Source organism: Juglans regia, chromosome 10 (genome assembly GCF_001411555.2).
Source record: "Juglans regia cultivar Chandler chromosome 10, Walnut 2.0, whole genome shotgun sequence".
Classification (NCBI taxonomy): domain Eukaryota; kingdom Viridiplantae; phylum Streptophyta; class Magnoliopsida; order Fagales; family Juglandaceae; genus Juglans; species Juglans regia.
Genome location: NC_049910.1, coordinates 7,793,384 through 7,817,992, shown reverse-complemented (window position 1 = coordinate 7,817,992; position 24,609 = coordinate 7,793,384). Strand labels below are relative to the sequence as shown.

Here is a 24,609-nt window from a genome sequence, read left to right as displayed (position 1 = left end):
TGTCAACTCCTCTTGTTCATTTTGTTTTATTTTCTAACACTTTCCTCTTGTGCAGGTATTTGTCTAAAGCTGGACTCTCTCTCTCTCCCTCTTACCTTTCTTTGTTTTTGTTTTTTTTTTTTCTTCCAGTTATTGTCCATCTCTATCTTTTTCTGTTTATCGAAGAAAAATGTTGTCTTGAATTCTGTCCACTTCCAACTTTTCTCTTGCAGCTAAGAAATGAGAAATGCTTGTATGCCACCTGAGTTTGCCTACTTATTTTGACTGTTCATGTATTTTATTTTATTTTTAATTTTTTTTTACTAAATGATTAGAAAATTGATTTTTAGTGTATTGGTGTATTTTTTTATTTTTTAAAAATATTTAAATATGTTAAAAATATATGAAAAGAAAAAGGAGGAAAAAAAGAAAAAGAAAAATTTGTGTTAAGCGGCACGCTCAGCAGGCGGTAGCCTAGTACTACTCTTTTCAAATTTGAGAACTTTTAACTCTATTATTTGTCATAACTGACAGGAAATCATGTAACTTATAACGCATTCGCTTGTATATCTTTAATACATTGCTGCTAAATACTTCTTTCTTTACGATAAAAAAACGAAATCTCAGCAAATTTACCCAAGAGATCATCGTCATTTTCTTGCAAAACAGTGATGTACAAAAGATACAGAAACAGTTCCAGATGGGAATCAGAAACCAAGAAACTCCCATGATGTGCTTTCCACATAGCGAGCGATGCCATAGGGTTAGGATCTAGGAATGTAGATCACATTCTCTCGTAATCGAGTTTATCCGACTGCACATAAACATGAGAATCAGATCAAACAGAAAGTTTCAAAAGTCGAGTGAAGCAAGGTGCTGAGGGCATCTGCTCTGCGGCTCAAGGCCATTGTCATGCAGCTTTGTTCTCAGGTTACCAATCAAATAAGCCAGAGTCGGACTCCTAAGAAACTGGCATGATAATACTGACTGTGACCAAATTGCTGATTTGCAATGGTTAAAGTGCTGGATTCTTAGATGGAATCATTGTCAAGCTAAATTAGCCTGGAAAGGATATATGAGCTGAGCTTGAGTTCAGCCAAATGAAACATGATTCAAGATTAAATTGGGCTTGATGGACTTGGATGAGCTTGATCCCAATCAAAGTTCAATCCCATAAAGATTTATAATCAAATATCGAGCTTGTTGGCGCCCTCAGGCAAGCATAATGAAACATCCATTAAAATAAACTGTTAGCAGTACCTTGATAAGCATATCTGTTGGAAGCCAAGCTGGTGCAGTTGGGATACCAACCCATGCAATCTGTTAAATTTTCATCATCTAGTCAGATCCAACATTTGTTTTCTTATTATTATTTTTTGTTGAAGCTATTCGGCAAGACCAATTTGGATTATGCAGTTTTCTGTGAAGGTTTTATGCAGGTTATTTAGTACACTATTTGGTTTTATGCAGATTTAGTTGGTTTAAATTGATTCATTAAGATTTGAGCTTTGTTTGTTTATATTGAATAACTGTATAGGGTTTGACTTAGTCTATATCTTTTTTTGATGCCTAAGTTTGGATTCTATGATTGTATGTAATCCCTAGGCATCTGCTTGTAACCACGGTATTCCTCTGCCATAAGTGAGAGCTATCAATAAAATTGGGATACCGTTATCTTCTTAAAAAATAAAAAAAAGTCAGATCCAACATTCTCTAACCTATCAGATTTCTCATATCTTCAGCCTAGTAAGTTCAATGCAAATATTGCTGCTTTTGTATATAAAGTAGAAAGGTTTGATATTGGTCTGACAGTTGAGAAAATGGTGTCAAATTTAATAACATCTTATATCCAGCATCCCAAGGTGTTTTGAGCAGCAGACTAATTTTCAACGTTTCAGTGAGATTCAAGGTTTTATGATGAATGAAAGAAATAGAATCACTTACAAGAGCATACTCTCCCGTCTCAAAAAGACGTAGATCCAAGACCTAGAAGATTAGCATGCTGCCAGTTAGAAATGTGAAATGGCCACCAAAAATGCCTCACTTGGACATGCAACTACTATGCCTTAAATCATGAGTGCTGCTAGAGATTCTAAGCAAGGTCTACCTCACCACGGTCTTCATAAATGTAGTCCAAACCTTTGTAATAAGGTGGATGCCCAACAGATAGATACTGAAAATTTGAATCAAATATCTCAGTATTCCAGTATATGCCAAGGCTAAAATATAAGGCATGCCCAATTGAAAGGAAAGATTAGGAAGAGTATAAGACCCATAATCTCAATCTCTGCTATAAACAAACATGTTCTGTGCAGAAAATCGTAGCAAAAAGTTGTCATATGGATAAAAATCTTCTCTGTACAAGTACTAGAACTAGATTTTTTTTTTTTTTTGGGATTTATTTGTATATAGAGAAAAAAATAGAAGCATTTCTTCAATAAAAAAGGCCAACTTATACTTACATTAACACTATTGAGATACTTCTCCTTGTCCACCCTCACAATCTGACCTTTCTTCACTGTCCCAAGAGAAGAAAAACGAAGAACAATAGCAGGGAAGATAAGAATGAGCATCTTTGTCCTTTTTCACTTCCAAAACAAGCAAAAAATTGTCATGAAATTTCAGAACTCACTCGAATATACAGGCTTTTTGGGGAGCTTAGAAGGTTTTGTTGAGGGTTGGGCATTAGAGGAAGACTCTTCTTCGCTCTTTGTCTGCGTAGTCTTTTCCTCACCTGGTTCCGCGGCTTTTACGGCTCTAATTGACTGCAAGCGAAGAGGGTTTCTTCTTGAGGTAGGAGGGAACCGAGAGAGGCATGAGAAAGAGCTCTGAGAGAGAACTGCAGTGAAAGCCATGGAAGAGAGAGCCATGTGTGACTCCTCGGAAAGTTTCAAGAGTTTCTCACTACAGTCTTGTAGAGATAAGAGATGATGATGATCCTTCTATTTCTAACGGCCAGATTTTACAGACAAAAATCTGTTGGTTCGCGCTCAGTGCAAATTAGCATCAAATGAAATCCACTTTTTATTTTTTATTTTTAAATAAAAGATTTTTTCTTTTAATTACATTTAACATTTTTCTATTAAAAATCATGTCTTTTGATTAATGCCATATTATTTTTATAAACTGATTGCTTTCAACCTTAAACCACTTTAGTGAAAAGAGGAATTGAATCCTTACAAGCTAAAAGACTACAAACCAAAACCTTAGGAGAAGAAAAAGAAAAGAAAATAGGAGTGGTTTGGATTCAGAGATGAATTGATATAGATTGAGATAGTTTGTGAATAGTATAATAAAAGTTGAATTATTTATTATATTTTGTGTAGAAATTTGAAAAAGTTGTTTTGAAATTTGAAAAAATTGAATTGTTTATTATATTTTGTGTGGAAATTTAAAAAAATTGTAATAATGAGATGAGATGAATTGAGGTGGATTGAGATGGATTACGAATACAAACGAGGCCTAAGTGTTTGGCTTGCATTATATTAAAATTTTATTCCATACATCTTGTTTGAAAAATGAATGCTTTAGGTGAAAAAATAAGTTGACTTTTCTATCAATCTTTCAATCTTGTCCATTCACTTTTAAACAGAATATGTTCAAAGTCTTCATATTTCAATAAATTTTTAACAGGGATGTAAATCAAACTCAGAAAAGAAAAGACAAGTGCAAGAAATCTGTATTAAATTATTTTAGGAGTCGTTTGGATTGAGAAATACTCTCAATTTATCTCATCTCATCATTACAACTTACTTAAATTTTTACACAAAATATAATAAACAATTCAATTTTTTTAAATCCTAAAATAATAATAGTATTAAAAAATAATATTCCAACAACATTTTATTTAACTTTCATCTAAAACTATACTATCTCATCTCACTATCCAAATAACTCTTATATCTAACTGTATATCTTATATCACCATCCAAACAACTCTTATATCTAACTGTATCATGTATTGCAATTGGTATATTAACCAATATTATATTAAATGTAAAAGCTTGATGAATAAACTTCATGCCAACAAATAAGAAGAATAATTCTTTAAATTAATTTTATAATATTTTATTAAACTTTGAAGTTTGAAACTGAAATTTTATAAATGGATTCTGTTACAAACTTACAAGAATCCTCACCGAATGGCAAAACTTTTTTTTTCTTATTTTTAATATTTTTTTAAACATTTTAAATATTTTTAAAAAATATAAAAAAATTATAATTTTATTTAAAAATACTTCTATAATTATTAAATAAAAAAAAAATTCATTTCGGTATAAATTTTCGGTAAAAACTCCGTGGGAATAGTATTTTCCTTTACTTGAAATAAAGCAAGCAAATCAGTTTGAGAGTCTGGTCGTAGAGCATGAATCTCTCTACTCTTTTCCGCTCTTCAGCTCCTCTTTTGCCTCCTCCTCGTTCTACTTCTACCTCTTCCTCTAGGTCTGCACGAGCATCTTTAAACAGCTGGGCAATTCTTCGAACAGAAAATTTTCTTTCGAATTTGCGGTTGCTTTTTGCCTTTTATCGTTGTGATTCTCTTATTGGTATACTGCTCTCTGTAATATCAGGACTGTCGCTACTGAGAATTTCTCCATCGAGGGCCGGAATCTGAATTTCTCCATTACTACGAGGCAGGGAAATTATGTGCCGATTCTTCGGGACTGCTCGCTTCGGATTCCTTCCGGACAGTTCTGGATGCTTCTTGGACCCAACGGTTGCGGAAAATCTACCCTCTTGAAGGTACATCAAAATTTTTACCATGCCAGTGTTCCTTATCTTTTTTAAAATTATTTATTCTTCCTTTTCATAGTATCTTACTTTTATTAGTGTATTTGAAGTAATTGTTTTGTTTTTCTTCATCAAGTAAAGAGGATGTATCGGTCAGGTGGGGTTTTTTGGGTTCTATAGATTGGAGTTGTGCCTATGGGGAGCTGTATAGTGTATTGTACACAGTTGTATTAATGGGCAAAGAAAGGGACAAAAAGCTCATTGTAGTTTGTTTGACTAGATTTTGATAGTCATGGGTTTACAATATCAAGAGTAATGCAGATTCTGGCTGGTCTTTTGAGTCCAACGAATGGAACTGCGTATGTCAAGGGATCCAAGAGCTACGTTTTCCAAAATCCAGACCATCAGGTGTGTTCTCTCTCTCTCTCTCAAATCCCTTTTCAAGATTTGTGTTATTTACACTTTCCATTACGGATTGAACTTTTTCATGTTTGGTTGCAAGTCTAAAGATTAACATGTCAAACTCTCTGGTTTGTGTTATTAATGGAGAAAAAATCTACTTGGCTACTAATTTGCATATCATAACAGAGTGAATTCCATTTTACCATGCAATAGGACCCCTTTCAAATTTCCCTCTCCCTCTCTCTCTCTCTCTCTCTCTCTATTGCAATCAAGCAGACTGATAGATTATACCTATAATATAGAGGAAAATAGAAGGAATAAAGTATCTGGGAGTTTGAATTGTCGATAATTTCCTACAAAGGTTCAAAATGGTGTTAATAAAGCTAGTTTGTTCTTATATCTGTTTAAAATTAGGTCCAGATGAGTTTGGGCATCAATATGTAATGAGCAGAAGTGGCTAATTAAATCTAGTGAATGGATTGCTCAGAAAATAGACCATAACCAATCTTGCTGAGGCTGTCAAAATACCAAAGCAAGAGTTTACACCTGCTATCTGCAATTTGCTGGGTTCAAACTTCAAACTAGGCATGGTAAACAATTAGGTCAAGGATTAGAGGATCGGCACAGACAAGAAAAAATTACGCCGTAATTAAATATCCAAACTGATCACTTATTTGTGTGGATTAAAAATTGCTAAAGGGAACTACCAGCAAGTGCTTATGATGGCAGTCCCTCGTGTTGCAGGTTGTGATGCCTACAGTAGAAGCTGATGTGGCATTTGGCCTTGGAAAGTTTAATTTGACCGTTGACGAAGTTAGATCTAGGGTATCTAATGCTTTGGATGCTGTTGGCATGTCTAACTACCTGCAGGTAACTTATTTGTATCAATATCTTTTGGATTGTTGAAGTATTTGCTAGAAGTTGAACATCTGCTTATGTCTTTTGTTCCATTTCTAGAGGTCTGTTCAAACTCTCAGTGGTGGACAGAAACAGAGAGTGGCAATTGCTGGTGCTTTAGCTGAAACTTGCAAAGTACTGTTATTGGATGAGCTCACAACATTTTTAGATGAAAACGATCAGGTATTTTATATGACAGACACGAGATGGAACATTTTTAATACTTTATGATGTCATATATTATAGACACATCTGGGGTATGCTGACTTCAAATTGAGATGAAAATCAGATTTGATAACGTGAATCATTCACCAATCACCAATTTATAACATAACGAATTTCATTTCCCATTAATATTTATCAATTTTTTCTTTGTCTATATTAGGTTGGGGTAATTAAAGCGGTTAGAACTTGTTTGGATAGTTCTGAAGAAGTTACGGCGTTGTGGGTGACCCATCGTTTGGAAGAACTTGAGTATGCAGACGGTGCTGTTTATATGGAAAATGGGGAAGTTGTCATGCAAGGTGATGCAGCAAGAATATTGGAGTTTATCAGAACTAGGCAATCTGCGTACATCAAACAGATCAATTCTTGAAGAAAATTTTCCTTGTATCTCAAATCCTTTTCACATTATCCCATTTCTATTGCAAGAGCAAGCTTTTGCTCTCATTGAGATCAGTCAGAATGAGGAATACAAATTCTAAGCCGGTTTACAATTGTGGCCTCTGCAAACTGGTAGGTTTCACTTAGAAGTTAGTCCCACCTTATTTTCTGATGTCCCAAAATTATTACCACTTCCTTTAGAGCAAGAAAAATATTTTTCATCATCATTTTAACCATTATCTCCTGAAGTGACATCAAATGATTGACAAATAAGTGAAAAATTACAAATATTTATTCAATCATTTGATGTCAAGTTATGAGATAATAAAAGTATTGTCGAGTTTAATAAAATACTAAAGATATTGAACACAAGTTGGGAAACAGGTAAACAAAGAGAATATGAACCCTAGGACTTACTACATACAGCCACCAAGAAGCCTGAAACCCAAAACTTTATTGAATGGATACTTGTGATAAATATGTCCATTGGTCATCCACTACACCACACGTTTATGGTATAATAGTTGATGGGATAAAGAAAGTAGGTTGGGTGAGGAGCAACCTCACTCAAGAGGATTTTCCAATTTGGTTGACTTTTTGTTTTTTGGCCGACACTAGTGGATCTTGGCCAAGTTAGTCCTAATTATGTTCTGGCTTGCAGGTGGCTTGATAACACGTGCTTATGTACCTATAAACGTGAATTTAACTGGTTCATATATGCCCTGCTAGTTAGTCTATATACAGTCTTCAAATGATTGTTTATACAAATTTATATAGTTATATTTAAAAAAAAATTAATTTTTAAAATGATATTTTTTTCTCTTTTATCCGTATTCATTAATGGAATTGCAAACACAATCTTCTACTCAGAACTACAAATAGAATTTCTCATATCTAAATATTTATAATTTAAAGAGGATTACAGTGAGATCCACCTACCAAGTCCATACCATATGGATGCTGTTTCTATAGTTGAAGTTTATATTTTAAATATATGAGAAAGCTTTAACTATTGGTTTGAATTTTTGAGACAATGGGTAAATTTATCAATTACAAATTTAGGAAAACAAATTACAGGCCCTTAAAAAGATTTCAATCCTAGTCATGATTTTTCACTAATATTTATGTGCTTATGGTCAATTGGGGTTCGATTTTCTTTTGAATCAAAGCTGAAAGCTATGCATGCATTTAATAAACAAGTTTTCCAGTCACTTTTTTTTTTTTTTTTTTTTTTTTTTTTTTAAATTTTCCGGTTTGAGGAACTCCCACTCACCGAGTCACTTTGGGATGGTTATGGAAATATCAAACCAGTCATGGAGGCTGGAAGTATAAAAATTTCAAAGAAACAAACGCACACCTCCGCTGACCAAAGTGATATAGTGGCATAGTGCGCACCCACACAGAACGGCGCATCATAGCATCCACTCATGAAAATTGTGAAAGCCTACCAATCAAAAAAAAAACTCGAATGGTGCATACATAACGAACATGGCCGCCCGGAAAAGAAAAAGAAGATGAGAAACAATTCAACAGATGTAAAAGAGCTTCACTTTCACATCTTAAGTTAGTTTTGACTCTATAGTTTGCGCCAAACCAGCTCCTTAAATTCTCTCTCTTTTCTCTGCGATTATCTCTGTGAAGAGACTTTCCCTGTATCTCTCAAAATCCCAAAAGGAAATCCATTTTATTTTCTTTCCAACTTCTCTCATTTTCTCTTCTTTTGTCCATTTCTTTTGTGACCCTTGACGGGTTTTGAAGTCTTGGCTTAGATGGGTTCGAGGTACTCTCTCCTTTCTCCCTGTGCTGAATAAGATTGCTCGCGACTGAAAATGGGTCGTTACTGGTTTTGTTTATTGCCCACTGATTGTTCATAAATTTTTATATTTTTATATTTGACATTTCTTTTGGGTTTACAAACTCAACAATTGCGTTAACCGTTAGTCGATAACAGATATCTCAACATGGAAGGAGGCTTTTCTCAAATTCTGCAACTCTCTCTCTCTCTCTCTCTCTCTCTCTCTCTCTCTCCCTCCTGTTTGTTACCCCCGCCGCCCCCCCAAAAAAATCCCACACTTGAGGACTCCTTCCTCTTTATACATTTTTTGGTTGCCAATCCCATATTATTTTGTGAAATATATTGAGTAAAATAATTCAATATGAATGCAGCCGTCTGATTTCTAATCTGTATCATATGCAACCAATGCTAAACATAAATGCCTAGGTTACTTGTTACTCTGCATTATATGTGATTTTCCTTTGAATGCTGATTACAAGTTTAAAGATTGAAAAAAATTGAAGGATGCAATTTCCAAAGAGAAAAAATCATAGGAGTAAAATGCAATTCAAGGGGATGGGTTATTTTTTCCGATCCTCAGCTTTGTGTTTATTTGTTCCTTCACTTTTTTCTCTTTTAGTTCTTTCTGAGTGTTGTTACCGGCTTTTATCTGCTATGCACTTGTACTTTTCTCCTGCTTCTTAGCTACTCTTAGCATGGTTTATGCTTCTTATGCTCTCTCATTCATTGTCACTATACTACTATTCTCCCTGGACATCTCTCTGAGTCCCAGCCTTTCTATTAAGAGGTTTCTGGCAGTCTACTTTATGAGAAATGTGACTTTTAAGAAGATGAAGTTGTGATAGCCTTATTACTGAAAGCTTCTTTTGTCGAGTTGATCACAATGGCTTGTTTTGGTTGGTACTCAATGCGTATTCCTTTTGGTCTCTGGTCTTGCAAGAGGCCAATTTCTTTGGAACTACATTAGAATTATCCCGTTCTCCATGCACATCTCTCTGACAACATCAACCAATCTACCTGTAAAGTTTGGGAGTGAAGTTCATGATAATTTTAAGGATGAAATCTTATTTTTTAGCTATTCAAAATGGCTTGTTTTGTCTGCAAACTAATGTATTTTCCTGCCAGATTTTGGTCTTCCAAGGGAGCAGATTCTTGCAAAGTTTTTTCAGATTACTTGGTTTGAGTTGTTTAAGCCTTCTTGTTCAAGTTGGAATGAAAAAAAAAATGGTTGGGAGGCCTAAAACAACACCAATAGGAATAGCGAAAAAGGATACGAGTAATAGGGTGATGATAAAGAGTTTGAATATATAGGATAGAATGGCGGAATAGGATAAATGAGACTGACCCTGATTTGTTGAAAATGATCCATACGGCTGATCACAATTTTATTAGGATTAACATGTCACTGAGTTGGGAGTGGATACATAAAAATTGATATTATTTTTATAGGAAGGATAACTATCCCATGTTGGAGGATTACGCTTTGACTATTATAAGAAGTGAATGCGTACTGTTTGGTTTGGGGGTGGAGGTGAATATGAGACTGGTGGCACGTGGGTTGGAGCATGTTTCTTGGAAGGTGAAAAGGTCCCAATGGAAATGGTTTGTCATTCTCTATAAATAGAGGACTTGATAATATGCTGAGTTTTTTAAGAGTTGAAGGGGACAAAAGACAATACTACTTGAGAAATGTTGTTCTTCATTTTGCATTTGTCATCCCCAATCATACCAGTTGGTCTGTAATAAAATGCCTTCTGCTGTTGTTATAGGGTTTTTAGCTTGATTCTATGTTACATTTGAATTATTAAGAAGTAAATATCTAATATTTTTAGCTTAATAAATCTTCCACTTGCAATGTTTGAATTTACAGATTCCATCAGTCTTGTCCTCGTTCACATTATCTTTTAGCCCTTATGTGACCAGTAAGACTCATTTGGAGCAAGGTCATTTATTGTCAATGCGCTTGGCTTTGTTTTTTTTCCTTCTGTTTTTTGTTTTTGATTGTTGCTTTGGATATGAACTAATCTTATTCCACCATTTTTTTTATAGATCAACATCTGCAATGAAGCCTTTTGGAAACATTGAAAATGACCTGGAAACTGGTAAGTTAGACAAAGACAGAGATAGGACAGCACGAGTTCACAGGGTGCTTAAGATACATAATCAAGCCTTATTGTCTGGCCTCGCATATTGCATTTCGTCATGCAGCATGATTCTGATCAACAAGTTTGTACTTTCCAGCTATGATTTTAATGCTGGGATATCTTTGATGGTTTACCAGGTAGTTTGTTGTAATTGGTGTTCCTTGTATGGACATGAGATCACGATTTTCTCTTTTTATGAAAATATTTTTGTTAGATTTATTGCAATTTTATAAAATGATCTGAAAAATGTTTCTAATATCTAACGAGCTAATGACCCTGACATATACTTGTATGGATGCAGAATCTTATTTCAGTGATTATTGTGTCAATATTGAGTTTTCTTGGCATAATATCAACAGAGCCACTAACATGGAGATTGGTTAAAGTTTGGCTACCTGTGAATGTTATTTTTGTTGGAATGCTCATTACAAGCATGTTTAGGTATGGGATTTTTCTAGTATGTGTTCATCTTAATAAAAATTTTTTAGTAACGTGAAACTCTTTTTTTTTTTTTAAAGAATGCTCCATAACATATTGCTTTATATTTTCTTCAGTTTGAAATACATTAATGTCGCTATGGTCACTGTCCTGAAAAATGTTACCAATGTGATAACTGCTCTTGGCGAAATGTATCTATTCAGTACGCATCATGACAGCAGAGTTTGGGCTGCTCTGTTCCTAATGGTACGTTCAGTGATCAAAGTGTAGTTTTGGATTTTTTTTGTTTCAAGAAATTTAAATTGGTATGTGGAATAAGTTAATCAAATTCTTTCAGTTGTTACTTGCATCTAAGAGTGTCTCATTCTTTTTTTTCCCTAATGTTTGCTTTTGCCTTGTCTTCTCCTTTGGGATTCTAATATGTATATCTTGAAAAGTTAAAGTTCATCTTACATATTATTTTGAAATTTTATCAATACATTCAAAGAGTGCAATTGTGGGGAACACATGAGGTGGCTAAATTTTTTCGTATCAAATGCCTTTATTTATATAGGTCATTTCTTTTTGCATGGGGGATTATACAAAAGTAATTAAACTTTAGGGCACCAGAGATTGGTGGTCCTGCAGTGTAGGAGGTTCATATGATAACATATTAATAGCGGTTGTTCTATAGTAACTCCCCCTTGGCTAGGCACGTGTTTGAAAGGATGCAATGTTTGTTTTGAGTGCCGATGTGTCCAGCATATACATTTGTCAGCAACTAATCTTGTTCTGGTTTGAGTTCTTGGTAATTCAGGGGCTTTACTGGATTTGAACTTTTCTGAAAATGCTTGCATCTGTTACCTAGATTTGCTTTACACAATTTCATTAATTTGCAAATGAGTAAGTTTGAAACGGTTTTACCTATGTGACCTGTGCAGATAATTTCGGCCATTTCTGGAGGGGTTACTGATCTATCTTTTCATGCTGTTGGCTATGCATGGCAGATTGCTAATTGTTTCTTAACTGCATCCTATTCTGTGAGTACACAATTTGGACCTCTATTTTAAAGTTATTTCTCTTGTTCTCTGTACATTAACTGGAGCCACAGGCGTACATATTGGTCAGTTTGGTCATCTTTCTCTCTTTTAGTTGCATATTCTTCTGCATCTAGTCTCTTACCAGATGTCATGTACATATTTGCATGGCTATCATAAGCTCTTTTGTGGTTGAGAAAGGGGCATGCTTCAGCTAGATAGTCAAAACCTCTGTTGTTAATGAGTACTAAACCCCTTAAGAATTTAAACATTATCAAGAGGTTGTGATAAGTCAAAAGTTGAAGAATTAGGAATTTGTATTTTTAATACATAAGTAGGCACCTTATTAAGAAATGTATAGATATGCAATCATTATGATTATCTTCCGTCGGTAAATTCTATAGAAAGGTGTATAATGACTAAAATACTCCTAATATGGGGAAAAAACAGATTCAAAACAAAAAGTTAGGAGTACTTTGTTCATTTCATATGTTTTTCTGCCCAGATGAGGGCAAGATTGAAAAGGCGGAAGTTTAGAAAGTAATAAGGATGTTTCTTTGAAGGTTTGGAATCTCTGTTGAGATCCAACAAATAGGGATGGAGCGAGCATTATAGTTCACTGATTTAATGGGTGCATTCTCGTACCTTCTTGCACATAATTACTTTCCTTAATAGTTTGAGTCCGATGTCTTACCTATCTCACTCATAAAAAAGTTTCATTCTGATGTCTTATTTGTTTAATTTTATCTGTGCAGCTGACCCTGCGTAGGGTCATGGATACAGCAAAGCAAGTTACCAAATCTGGAAATTTGAATGAGTTTTCAATGGTCTTGCTCAATAACACCCTATCATTGCCTTTAGGGATTCTTCTAATTTTTGTTTTCAATGAGGTGGATTATCTCTCCAGAACGTGAGTTTTTCTTCCCTCTGTTCTGGAATTTTATTCTTCACCGATAGTATCTAGCTAGTATAATGTCATCAGCACCCAATTCTTCCCTGTTTGTTTCTGACATATCGAGATAATAGTTACAGATATTTGGGTTGGATGAGTAGATATTGCCATATCTCTGAAGTACAATAAATTGAGTTTAATGTAGTGATTCTTTTTAAAGCTGAACATGATTTATTTAGGGGTACTAGAAGCAGTTTGTACATTTATCTATGCATACTGTATTTTTGTTTATGTAACTTTTTTTTTTCAGATTTTGCAGCTCTTTTCCCCTGATCTAATCTAACAAAGATCATCTAATTTGGTCCATGCAATCTAAAAGTGGTCATGATATTGTTGGATAAGTAGAAGGAAGGAAATTTATCCATTGCTATAGCAAGGGTACGCAATTGAACTGTTACATTGTATAACCATCCCTTTTTATCATTTATTATATTATTAAAGATTAACTAGAAACTCAGAAGGTGCATTATTGTTATTTAAGTAGAATTAGGGTAAAAAAAATAGAGTCAGGATTTAAACTTAGGATGACTGCTTTGGTACCATGTTGAATCTCCATCTATCCCAGAGACTCAAGCTGATGTAAGAAGTGGAGTTAATCATTTAATTAATATTTCAACACCTTCAAAGGGTTTCTCACTTGGGTGAACCTCCTCTTAAGATTGCTGACTATACCCGATTCAGGAAGGTATTGATTCCTTGATCAGCTTGACACGACGATCAAAGACTTGACCAAAGATAAACAAAGAGAACGGTGTCAACTAAGAGTTTCATCAAAATTAGGAAGGTCAAGAACTACATGAATCTGGGTTGGCAGAAGAGATGCTCGAATGCCTCAGCTGCATACATCCCTGGACTTCCACTTCTTTTTAGCTATATGTTTAATACCTCAACTCTGGAGATATGTTATTTGGCAGTCTGAGTGCCTTGACTAAGCTCTAACTGTATGCAGAGAAAACTTATTTTATTTTTTTCCTTTTCAAATTCTCTTGTTGAATCTTTTGGATGTTGAATTGAGTTGGCAGGCCACTATTGAGTTTGCCAACCTTCTGGTGTGTAATGACAATAAGTGGAGTTTTGGGACTAGCAATCAGCTTCACTTCCATGTGGTTTCTTCATCAAACTGGGGCTACAACGTACAGGTAATATTAAGAATGCTTTTCCCAGAAAAAAAACGAATGCCTAATGGCTGATATGGTATTTTTGGGTAGGAACCTTTTCCTTTTTGGTGTTTTTTTTTTTTTTTTGTAAAAAAAATTAAAAATTATTGAGACCCAGATTGTTTCTGTTTCTTTCTCTTTTAATTGAGACCTAGATGATCTGACTTCGAGAATGGGCTTGTCTAGGTTCCAACTTTTATTTGCTGTTAGATTTGGTTTTTTCTTAGTGAACAAAGTGCAAGTCAAATGGAGGTTGGGATTGGTAAGATTAGTGATTTTGTGCAAGCTAGCCGCCCAAGAACACACCATGGGTGTATAATAAATAGTTGCATTGGGTTCATGTGGGGGCAAGGGGTTTATAAGTTCAGCATTGAAGGGACTGGTTTGAGTTCAGTTTTTATGCCACTATGAATCCTAGGTTCAATTTAAGCTAAATGAAATTTGGTTGGAAATGATAACAAATTAGCTCTGTGTGTGTGTGTGTTTTATTAAACCATAGTGATTATTTTAGATAAGACAGTAATAATCATAATAATACAACTGTAATCACCAAACTGCGTCCTGCAGCCTTGTGGGATCATTGAATAAGATCCCTTTGTCAATTGCTGGCATCCTTCTTTTCAAAGTTCCTACCAGCTTGGAAAACTCCACAAGCATACTCTTCGGTAAGTTCAGTCCATGCCATTGGCTTGACAATATTACATTTTCCACTTACCACCTGAAACAAAATTTTATTTTGCTGTTTTAAAACAATTTTTTTTTTTTTTTGTTTTCTGTAGGTCTCTTGGCTGGAGTATTCTTCGCTAGGGCGAAAATTCGGACAAGATCTCAAACCTGAAAAGTAGCAAAAGTAATGTAGCTTTAGATGATAACCTAATTTTGCACTCTTTTCAGTAAATTGCATCCGAATGCTTGACCATCCCATGAAGTCACGATGGATAGTTAGTAGAGCAGTTTTTCATCTTAAAATGGAGACAAAAGGAGGGAAAAACAAGCTCTTTGCTCATTTTTAAGTGCTGTTCTATTCTCTTGATATATATTTTTCCCCTTGTTACATGAGAGGACATTGTATTGGAACTTGGGATGGACTGGGTGCCGAGTTTGTTGTATTATTGAGGGAAGATGCGAGCAGCACTATTTCTTTTCCAGATATAAACTGTATCATCATGTAACTGATTCTTATCTTACCTTGTACCATCATTGAAGTTGAAACCTTCTCTTCAATTACAGGAGTGTTACTTCAGCTACTGAAGATCAACACTGAAAGTGGATTTTTTTTTTCTTTTGTGGATGTATGTATGTATGTGTGTGTGTATATATATATATAGAGCTGTGCTATGCATCAGCCGGAAGCTGTAGCACACCTCACATGTATATTTTTTTTTTTTTTTTTCACTCAATGCATTGAGTGTGCGGCAGCTTTGGGATGATGCCAATATTTTTTCATATATATATAGATTAGATTTGAGATGTGATTGGTTGCATGCATTTAAACTCAAATGGAGTTTTGGGTGGGCCTCGTAATTCAAACTCGCTGGCATACAAAAATGCATAGTCATGAGGCCAACCAAATCCTAGGTAGTTTTATAGAAGAATGTTATATATTAGTCATTATTTATTTTTATATTATATATATATTTTTTTTTTATAAGGTGTAGAGTGATAAATAGTAATTGATGAAAAAAAAATTTTAATTTTATATTGGGTGCTGCATACTGAGTGTCACCTAGAAGGTCAAATTTTTTATTTATTTTTGTTAATTATTTTCAAACATTTTTTAAAATTCTTTAAACATTTAAAAAAATAAAAATTACAAACTCATTAAAAAATATTTTTATAATTATTTAGTAAATAATAATAATAAATCAATGAAGATCCTTGATAAGCAAGCATTTTTTATATGCAAGTTTTACATATTCTTTTTTTAAAAATAAGATCTGTTATTAAAAAAAATAATTTATATATATAAATTTACTTCTTTTTAAAAGAAATGTATAAAAATTTACATATTTTAAAATTGAAGATATTATTTCCCTCAATGTAATTACCAATCAATGCTATCATTAGTCGTTTTCCTGCCCGTGTGTTGCAGCTTTTTGCGGCTGAACAGTCATTAATATTTGAGAAGTGCTATATACATAATAAAAATAAAAAAATTATATAAAAAAAATTAATAAATTAAAATAATTTCATAAGATCTGTTAGATCTATTTTATGATAAAAATAATTTTATAATCTGATGTATCATATCAAGTCATATCAATTTATGAATTTATTTTTATATAATTTTTTTTTATGTCTAAAGTATCTCTTAATATTTTCTTTTTGAAATGAATTGTATAATATTAAAGTTGTAAGTTTCGTCAAGTTAATTTGAAAAAAATTGTAATAAATTTAAAATTTATATGAAAATATTGACTTTATTTTTTTAAAAGTAGTGTGTGAAACTTATATAATTTAAAAGACTATATCTAACATTATAATTTAATAACAAAATTATATTACATTTTTATTTGAGAAGTATTATTGCAATAAAAATATTTGATAAAAGTCAACTCACAAATTGACATATTTTCATGTGATACATTAGATCTAATTTATAATAAAATTTACTTTATAATCTAATATATGACATAAAGCCACGTCATTTTCTGGATATACTTTTATGAAATCTTTTTTTGATCAAAGTATTTCTTTTCCTATTTTCATATTTTTAAATTATCCCTTATTTTAGGAAAAAAAGAAGAAGAGAAATGCTTTAATTATATTGATATTTTATAAAAGTAAACTTACAAATTAACATATTTTAATGTAATACGTTAGATTGTAAGATTACTATAATATATCACATAAACTTAAGTCAATTTATAAATTTTTTTTTGTGAATTTTTTTTTATAATTGTAGAGTATTTTCAATTTTAGTAGTCCTAGCAAAAAGGGAGGAGAAGAAAAGAATTAGGCCTCGTCTAGATAGTCAGATGAGATAAGATAAAAAATTTGTAAATAATAAAGAGATTATTTGTAAATATATTAAATAGTAATGAAATAGTTTGAACTAAGATTTTTATTAGGTCTTAGAAAAAGATAGATAAAAAGTTAAATAAAAATATTATAAAATAAAAATATTATTATAATATAATTTTTATTTTGAGATTTGAAAATTTTGAATTGTATTTTGTATTTTATATGAAATTTTAGAAAAATTGTAATAATTAGATAAAAAAAGTATGAAAGAAAAATTAAAAATATATTTATATTTAAATAGTATTTAGATGAAATTGACGCGGTGTCGTTTCGCCTTCAGCTCGGAACCTCGGGTACTGCGTACAGTACTGGACCACTGGCACCGCAGCTAGCAAATTATCACAAAAACGCAGCAATACTGTGAGAAAGTTGTTGGTGCAGAAGACGCGAAACGACGTCAGTTGGAAAAGCCAACCAGCCCGATCGTAGATTCGTACGTACCGTTGGAATTCTCGGTGGAGATGGAGACCGGCTCACAGGCCCACACCACCAATCCCGATCGCAACCCAAACCCCAACAATCCGAACAACCGGAACCCTAGTCCTAATCGGAGCTCAACAATATTGGGATCTTCGCCCCTATGGCCCACTATCGACGGCCCGCTGGGTCTTTCGGAGGAAGCTTCGGTGAGCTATGCGCGGAGTTTCTACAGTTTCGGATTCGCAATGCTGCCCTGGCTTTGGGCACTCAATTGCTTCTACTTCTGGCCCGTTCTCCGCCACTCTCGCTCCTTCCCTCGCATCCGCCGCTGTATATCTCTCTCTCTCCCCTCTGTGAATTCATTCTGTTTTGTTCGAATTCATTTTCGTTATCTAGCATGAATTTAGGAAGGGAGTAATGCAAACAATTAGATTTTTGGGCGTATCCTCAGAAAAAAATTGAAAGCTCAATTTTTAAATTCTTTTTTACTTCTATGGTTATGTGACGTTATGATTGGTGGTACCGTATCAGATCAGTGTCTCGAAAGTCTTTAGCTCGGTTTACCAATTTCTCCTGACACAACTTATTGAATACCTTTTGCCCAGTTTACAACAATCAAACCTATTAAAATCTTGTACTTTGTCTCACCAGTGAGTGTAAGCGTACCTATCTTCTTGCGTTTTGGACTATTGATGCATTGCTTCTATCCGTTAAGGTGGTGAGGTCATTACAATTTTGGTAAATCAGAGAACCTGTCATTATTTAACAAAAAAAAAAGGATTCTAATTACTATCAATGTTCAGGTTGTCGGATTCATTTTGTTGAGTGTGTACCCTGTAGATTAGGCATCATTCTGGTACTTCCATGTTGTTGAACCTTTCTCCAAAGGAAAAATGGAAATCTTCTTGCATTGAGGTTGCTGTTGCACTCTCTTCGTAAAGATGAAAAAAGTTTTTCCTGCAATTATTAGGGGTGCAACCGGTCCAGTTTGGTCCGGTTTTGGACATATTTTAGAACCGAACGGTATACACTGGTTTTGAGATTTTTTTTTTATAAGTAATAATCTTTATTGATGTGAATGAAACTAGGCAAAGTCCAAGTACGCAGGAAGTATACAAAGTGAGACACCTAATTACATTCTACTAGGCTAGAAAGAAGATAAAAACTCATGAACATTCCCTCCCTTTAATACAATAGCAGAAAACGACTGGAAAAAAGAGAATACAAAAAAGTTTCAGATTTCCCCTACTGCACGCTCCTTGTTATTAAAGCTCCTATCATTCCTTTCTGACCATAAACACCACATTAAGCACAAAGGAATCATCTGCCACACAGCTGGTAGTTGGACGCTACTATGAGATCTATTCCAGTATGCTAATAGATCCACCACACTCATGAGCATAGCCCAACTCAGCCCAGCTCTACTAAGAATACCAGCCCATAGCTCCCCAGCCACCTCACAATGTAAGAGCAAGTGATCTACCGATTTCCCACTCTTTTTACACATGTTGCACCACTCCATAACAATCATACATTGCTTTTTTAAATTATCAACCGTCAAAATCTTCCCACCTGTTTTGAGATTTGAAGAACAGATATCGCACCGGTTACACTCCTAAATCAGTACTTCTAGTTTTACCTGACAGGTCTGATTCGGTCCTCTCTTTCCAATTTTAGTATAGTAATAGTAGATTATATAGTTAGTATAACTAAACTATAGTGATATAGTGATATATAGTGGATTATATGGTGATATAGTATTAGTATAACTACTAATACTATAATGATTTATATAGTTTTTTTTTTTTTATAAGTAAAAATATTATATATATATATAAATCAATAGGAGTAACAATTAAACTGGACGTATATAATAAAACACCTAGCCCATACAAGAGAGCCCCTAATGACCCAAAAATCCCATGAAACCTATCCAAAATACACCAAGCCTGAATTGGATACACCTCCCCAACCCCAACCCCTTGTTTCCATAAAACTAATCCTCTGCCCGAACATCCCACAACAAGATCATCTTCACAATGCCCTCCCTTTATTCTTCCCTCGAATTGAGCTACCTCCCTTAGCATCGTAGTTGATTGAACATAGAAGACGCTTTAACTTCCTGCTTTTCTTAAAATGTGATTTGGTTTCAAGCGCGTGACTCGCCTCAATCGCAGTGAGTAGAACTTTAAATTGATCTTCATATTCTCCCTGTTCTCCATATGAAAGCCCTAGGATTTGTTGAAGTCCGTTAACTTTATTCAGAACCCAATCTGATGGTGAACCCGCTATATCGTTTAACGGAGGGATAGAAACCAAGAGAACGACATTATCTCCAGCCACCGTACCTAATTGCACTCTCGATTCCAAACCTTCCCCCACATGAGGCACCAACAACAAACTGCTAGTGTCCATTGTTTCTGCCACCATTACAGGTTCCTCCCCTCCACAAACATTGCTGGACTTTGCACCACCCCCCAGCGATCCTTGTCGTGTCGCTTTGTCTGGCCCTACCGTTCCCTCTGTAACACAGGAAGGGTAAGCACTATCTTTTGTAACCCCGTTTGCATCTTCCAAAGAGGTTTGACTGTTTCTTCCAAAATATTCGAGACCCTGGAGGGTCCCTTGTCTTCAACTAAGGATGAACTTCTGGACAGAAGTACCAACCCCATTTGCATATGGTAATTGAGGTCCTACAGCTCCCTGAGGAGGCATAGTGACACTGGCATGGACAAAGATGCCAGCGTCCAACGACTCTATCTGTGATGGCGTTGAAACGTCCTTTGCCGGCACACTTGTGGCCTTCAAACCCGAAGGATCTACCCCCCGCCCTCCCTCATCCATGCTCGGCCCACCGCTAAAACCCATAACTAAGTCCAGCCCCTTATCCACTTTAATCATTAGATCTCTCACATACTCCATAACTTCCTTCAATTGAGCTTTGGCATCCCACAATACTCCCTCCACCTCTCCCAATGTCACATGACGGCATTTGTCTCCTACAAGTGCCTTACTTTTTCCTTTTGCCACTGAGATGTTCTTGACTGGACTACCCGCCAATGACCTCAACACCGTAGCGTACGAAGCACCTTTGACTGAGGACGGCCTTCCCACTGTTTTTCCAAACTCCCCAGTAACACTTCGAATGGACTGCAGAAAGCCTTTCCATCTAATGCCATTAGCGCCCTCTGGAATCACCAACAATCCTTTCCTCCTTCCATTCCAGAATTCTGAGAGTTGTAGAAAGTTGCCCCTTGCGTTAGCATGATGTTGAATGATAAAAACTCTATTACCCATCCTCAACTCTCTGAAGAAACCTTCATGACAAATAAGTTCTAAACAATTCTCAATCCCCTTAGCCACCCACGAAGCTGTCATCTATACACATGAACTTAGCTATCCTTTTGCTACGTTCAGAAATAAGAAAATTATTTCTTCCCTCTTTCGTAAAAACAAAAGTTTTTTATTCCCCTTTCAACCACCTCTCGCCTTCCAACTGAGACGAGTCCACATCGCGCGTCATCATCGTCAAATCCCTCTGTGTCCATTGCTCCCTACTGCTCCAACTTCATCTTAAAGTAAAAGAACAGAGCTTCATCCAGATCGGTTTTTGCGAAAAAATCTGGTCACCGTAGAGGGGGTTAACGCCGGACGTCCCTCGACGGAGTCGTCAGGGCCCGTTGACCTAATCTGTGCTGGCGGTGAGGGGTCACATGCCGTTCTAGAGTGGGAGAGGGTGGCGACGTTTATGTAGGGAGATAGACAGATCTGGTTTCAGCGACAGAGGCAGACGATGGAGAGACAGAGACGAACGCCGGAAACAAAGGCAGAGACAGGGACAGACAACGGCAACAAACGGCACAGAAGAACTACACAGACGATGAAAACCGAGACAGAAGCTGCTAAATCCAGTCGCAGGAGAGAGGACCAACACCGGCCGGCCCTCAGCAGCAGCGTCGGGACCCATCGACCAAGTCTATTGCGGTGGTGAGATGCCACACGCCAGCTATGGTGGGGGAGGGGTGGCGGCGGGTCTAGGTGTTTAATGATTTATATAGTTATTTATATATAGTGGATTAGTAATAGTATTATTATTAGTGTATATAAATAATAGTATCATATAGTGATATATAATTTGATTATGTATGTTAGTGATAATATGCTTGGGTACATATATGTTAGCGATAATATGATGGTTACATACACTTTTAATACGAGTGTATATGATAAAATGTATAGAAATGTATTTATCAAAAAGAATATATTATGCTATAAAATGTATTTATCCGTAATATATATATAGTTTGTATTAATAATATATGATCAAATGTTCATGTTTAAGATTGAAATTTTAATGATAATGTTATATAAAATGTTATATTAAGATTTATAAGATTAATTTTATGTTATATCAAATGTTATATTAATTTTATGTTATTAGATTATCATTATACATGAATAATAGGATTTTAAAATTTAATATTATATTAAAATGGATAATTTTCACACTAGGCATTAATTAGCTCTGGCTTGTTTCTTCTGCGACAGAGCATCCTATATTTTATCCTTTACATAAATGAGCTAATCCATCAAAAAATGAAAGAATAAGTTAGAAAAGCCTCGTTATTTGTATCTGTATTTTTGCTTAAATTCTGAAGTGCCATGCCTGGTTAAAATGCAGTGCCTCTGATCTTTGTGGTTTAAGTTTCTTTTACTTCAGGAGATGAGGCTTGCATTGTGTGTTTATTTTTATGCTTGGGTCAGAGTATTTTTTTCCATTTTCTTTTCTCAAGCATGTTTCATCTGCTGAACTCTGAGATAAGTATATATTTTTTGAAAAATTCATTCTATTCATCATCCCAACTCCCATCATCCTCCTATCATCCCATGATGTGGCATTAAATGATAGGTTTATAAGTGAAATATAATAAATAATTTACAATCACCTAATGCCACATCATAGGATGATGGAAGGATGATAGAAGTTAGGATGATGAGTAGCATTACTCATTTTCAAGCAACTTAGTTATACAAAACTTCTAATTTCAAGTAGATTTAGTTGTTTGGCATTATGAATCTCACACTTTTCTTGGTTATTTTTTGCCCTTTCTACCTTACATTTCCTTTTCGGTTGTCTCAACAAGCATTCCATCTTGTAGATGTTGTCAGATCAGCAGTTGGGTTCGGTGTATTCACAGCTATTTTGGCGACATGGGCCCTTACATTCGCCATTGGAGGGAAATCTCTCTTTGGACCTGTTTGGGATCAACTTGTATTGTACAATCTCGCTGACAGATTAGGCTTGACTGGTTGGAGCTAGTCCTATGCCCGTAATTTGTGAGTTTCATTGGTCATACACTTTCCAGGACCCTTTTTTTTCCTTTGTTATTACAGGTATTCTTGTGCTCTATTTTGAACACATGATGCGTATAGATATATTCTGTGTTGATATTGAATCCTTTCTTTACCTCGAGTAATGTTTCTTAACTTTTTTTATGAGTAAAATTCTCTTAAGGTGAAAGAGGGTGTTATCGAGATACATAGGAAGTATACAAGGGATCCACCTAACTAGCGAAAGGAAAAAGTTTTCAAAATTCGTGAAAAGTAGATATATATATATAGAAAGTAGCACTATTTTGGGCACAATCCAATGAAAGAGTGTATGAAGAAAGGACTTAAGCTCCTATACCGATTTCTCGCAATTGAAACTAGGATCATTTCTCTCTCCAAGGCACCACAATAAACACGACAGAATTATTCTCCACAGTAGTTCACAGCGATGCCTACCAAACTGCCATTTCCAGCAGAGCAAGTTAAGAGATCCCACCACACGAGAAGGCACAACCTAATCTATCCCAAAGAGGCCAAAAACCATGTTCCATAGAAGGCTAGCAACCTCACAAAGCATTAGAAGGTGATTCATGGAGTCCTGACTCTTCTTGTGAATGTAACATTGATTAACCAATATGCTCTGTTTCCTCACATTGTCCAGTGTAAGAACTTTTCCCAAAGCCATTGTCCAAGAGAAGAAACCACCTTTTTTTTTTTTTGGGGGGGGGTGGGGGTACTATTTTGCTCCCACGAGAAAGGAGTTCTGTCATGAACCCACAACACATAGTAGCCTGACTTGACTTCGAACACTCATTTTTAGCCAAGCTGTTGCATTTTTATGCGAATCCATTTTCATTTAGGATATGAATATATATATATATATATATGTATGTATGTATCCTATGAATATGCTAAAGAATGGCCTTGGAAATAACCCCGCAGATTACACACTTAGCTTATTCTTATGAGTCTAGTTAGTATATGTAGGTTAATCTAGCTGAATTATTGTGCTACCGAAATGCTTGATATCGAGCTACACAGAACAGGTGATCTAATACCCTCAAACTTTTTCTTGTTATTCTTGTTTCGTCAAAACAAAAGGCAATGTATGTAGATTTTTGGAAATTGACATTGAAACGAATTCCTTGGAAGTTGTGTACCCTCAAACTTTTGCACAAGTTTCAGCTAATATATGAGCTTCAACCCTCAAGATTGGTGCAGAAGAAAAGGGTATGAGAAATATACAGCCCATGACTCGACAGATTTCATCTTGTTCCCCCATGTCTGAATTCGTAAGAGAAAGATGCCCACAGAGCAGAAAAATCTTAAGATACCTTATACTCTGCAAACCAACAATTTAGATATACCCAGAAAGGATATGGAAAGTTAGGAAACTCCCTCACACTTGACATTATCCTAACAGTTAATAGAAGAAACAAGTTTCTCATTCAACGAGTCCAGTTCTAACAAAAACTGGATTCAAGTCAAACCCTACTTGATAACGAGACAAAAATTCAAAATAGCAAAATAACAAGACTGCAAATTCCTTATTCTCTGGGCAGTGGTTCTCTCTGTTTCTGGACGTTGGTTTTCTCTGTTCAGCAACACACACATACCATAAAAATATGTGGATACATTTAGATTTTCTTGACACACATCCCTCAGACTAAGAGTTACAAGATTTTGTTTGGAATATCCACATGGAGAATGTGCTATTGAG

The 24,609-nt window shown here is 35.0% G+C and overlaps 4 protein-coding genes across 10 annotated transcripts; 3 read left to right on the top strand and 1 right to left on the bottom strand.

The window, feature by feature from the left end:
• Positions 1-496: 496 nt before the first annotated feature.
• LOC109008900 (NAD(P)H-quinone oxidoreductase subunit O, chloroplastic) lies at positions 497-2,909 on the bottom strand. Its single transcript, XM_018989177.2, has 6 exons — positions 2,612-2,909; positions 2,442-2,497; positions 2,087-2,152; positions 1,924-1,965; positions 1,240-1,299; positions 497-793 (listed from the first exon to the last, which is right to left on the bottom strand). The coding sequence occupies exons 1-6, from the start codon at positions 2,847-2,849 to the stop codon at positions 764-766; spliced, it is 492 nt and encodes a 163-aa protein (XP_018844722.1). The 5' UTR covers positions 2,850-2,909; the 3' UTR covers positions 497-763.
• A 1,401-nt stretch (positions 2,910-4,310) lies between these two features.
• LOC109008898 (ABC transporter I family member 10-like) lies at positions 4,311-6,687 on the top strand. The gene is made up of 6 exons (XM_018989175.2): positions 4,311-4,422; positions 4,551-4,722; positions 5,032-5,118; positions 5,857-5,982; positions 6,070-6,192; positions 6,395-6,687. Exons 1-6 carry the CDS (start codon positions 4,346-4,348, stop codon positions 6,602-6,604), a joined length of 795 nt encoding a protein of 264 aa, XP_018844720.1. The 5' UTR covers positions 4,311-4,345; the 3' UTR covers positions 6,605-6,687.
• On the top strand, positions 6,656-15,409 carry LOC109008896 (GDP-mannose transporter GONST1-like). Of its 7 annotated transcripts, none has more exons than XM_035694569.1 (10): positions 6,665-6,744; positions 10,278-10,350; positions 10,457-10,688; positions 10,853-10,992; positions 11,106-11,235; positions 11,910-12,008; positions 12,761-12,915; positions 13,980-14,096; positions 14,682-14,779; positions 14,894-15,409. In XM_035694569.1, exons 3-10 carry the CDS (start codon positions 10,470-10,472, stop codon positions 14,950-14,952), a joined length of 1,017 nt encoding a protein of 338 aa, XP_035550462.1. In that variant the 5' UTR covers positions 6,665-6,744; positions 10,278-10,350; positions 10,457-10,469; the 3' UTR covers positions 14,953-15,409. The 7 variants fall into 7 exon arrangements, with proteins under 7 accessions (XP_018844715.1, XP_035550462.1, XP_018844717.1 ...); XM_018989169.2 differs by lacking the exon at positions 6,665-6,744 and adding an exon at positions 8,007-8,392 and having other exon boundaries at positions 10,278-10,329; XM_018989168.2 differs by lacking the exon at positions 6,665-6,744 and adding an exon at positions 8,007-8,392.
• Positions 15,410-17,416: 2,007 nt separating this feature from the next.
• On the top strand, positions 17,417-23,031 carry LOC109008899 (probable gamma-secretase subunit PEN-2). Its single transcript, XM_018989176.2, has 2 exons — positions 17,417-17,888; positions 22,718-23,031. The coding sequence occupies exons 1-2, from the start codon at positions 17,600-17,602 to the stop codon at positions 22,876-22,878; spliced, it is 450 nt and encodes a 149-aa protein (XP_018844721.1). The 5' UTR covers positions 17,417-17,599; the 3' UTR covers positions 22,879-23,031.
• Positions 23,032-24,609: the final 1,578 nt, after the last annotated feature.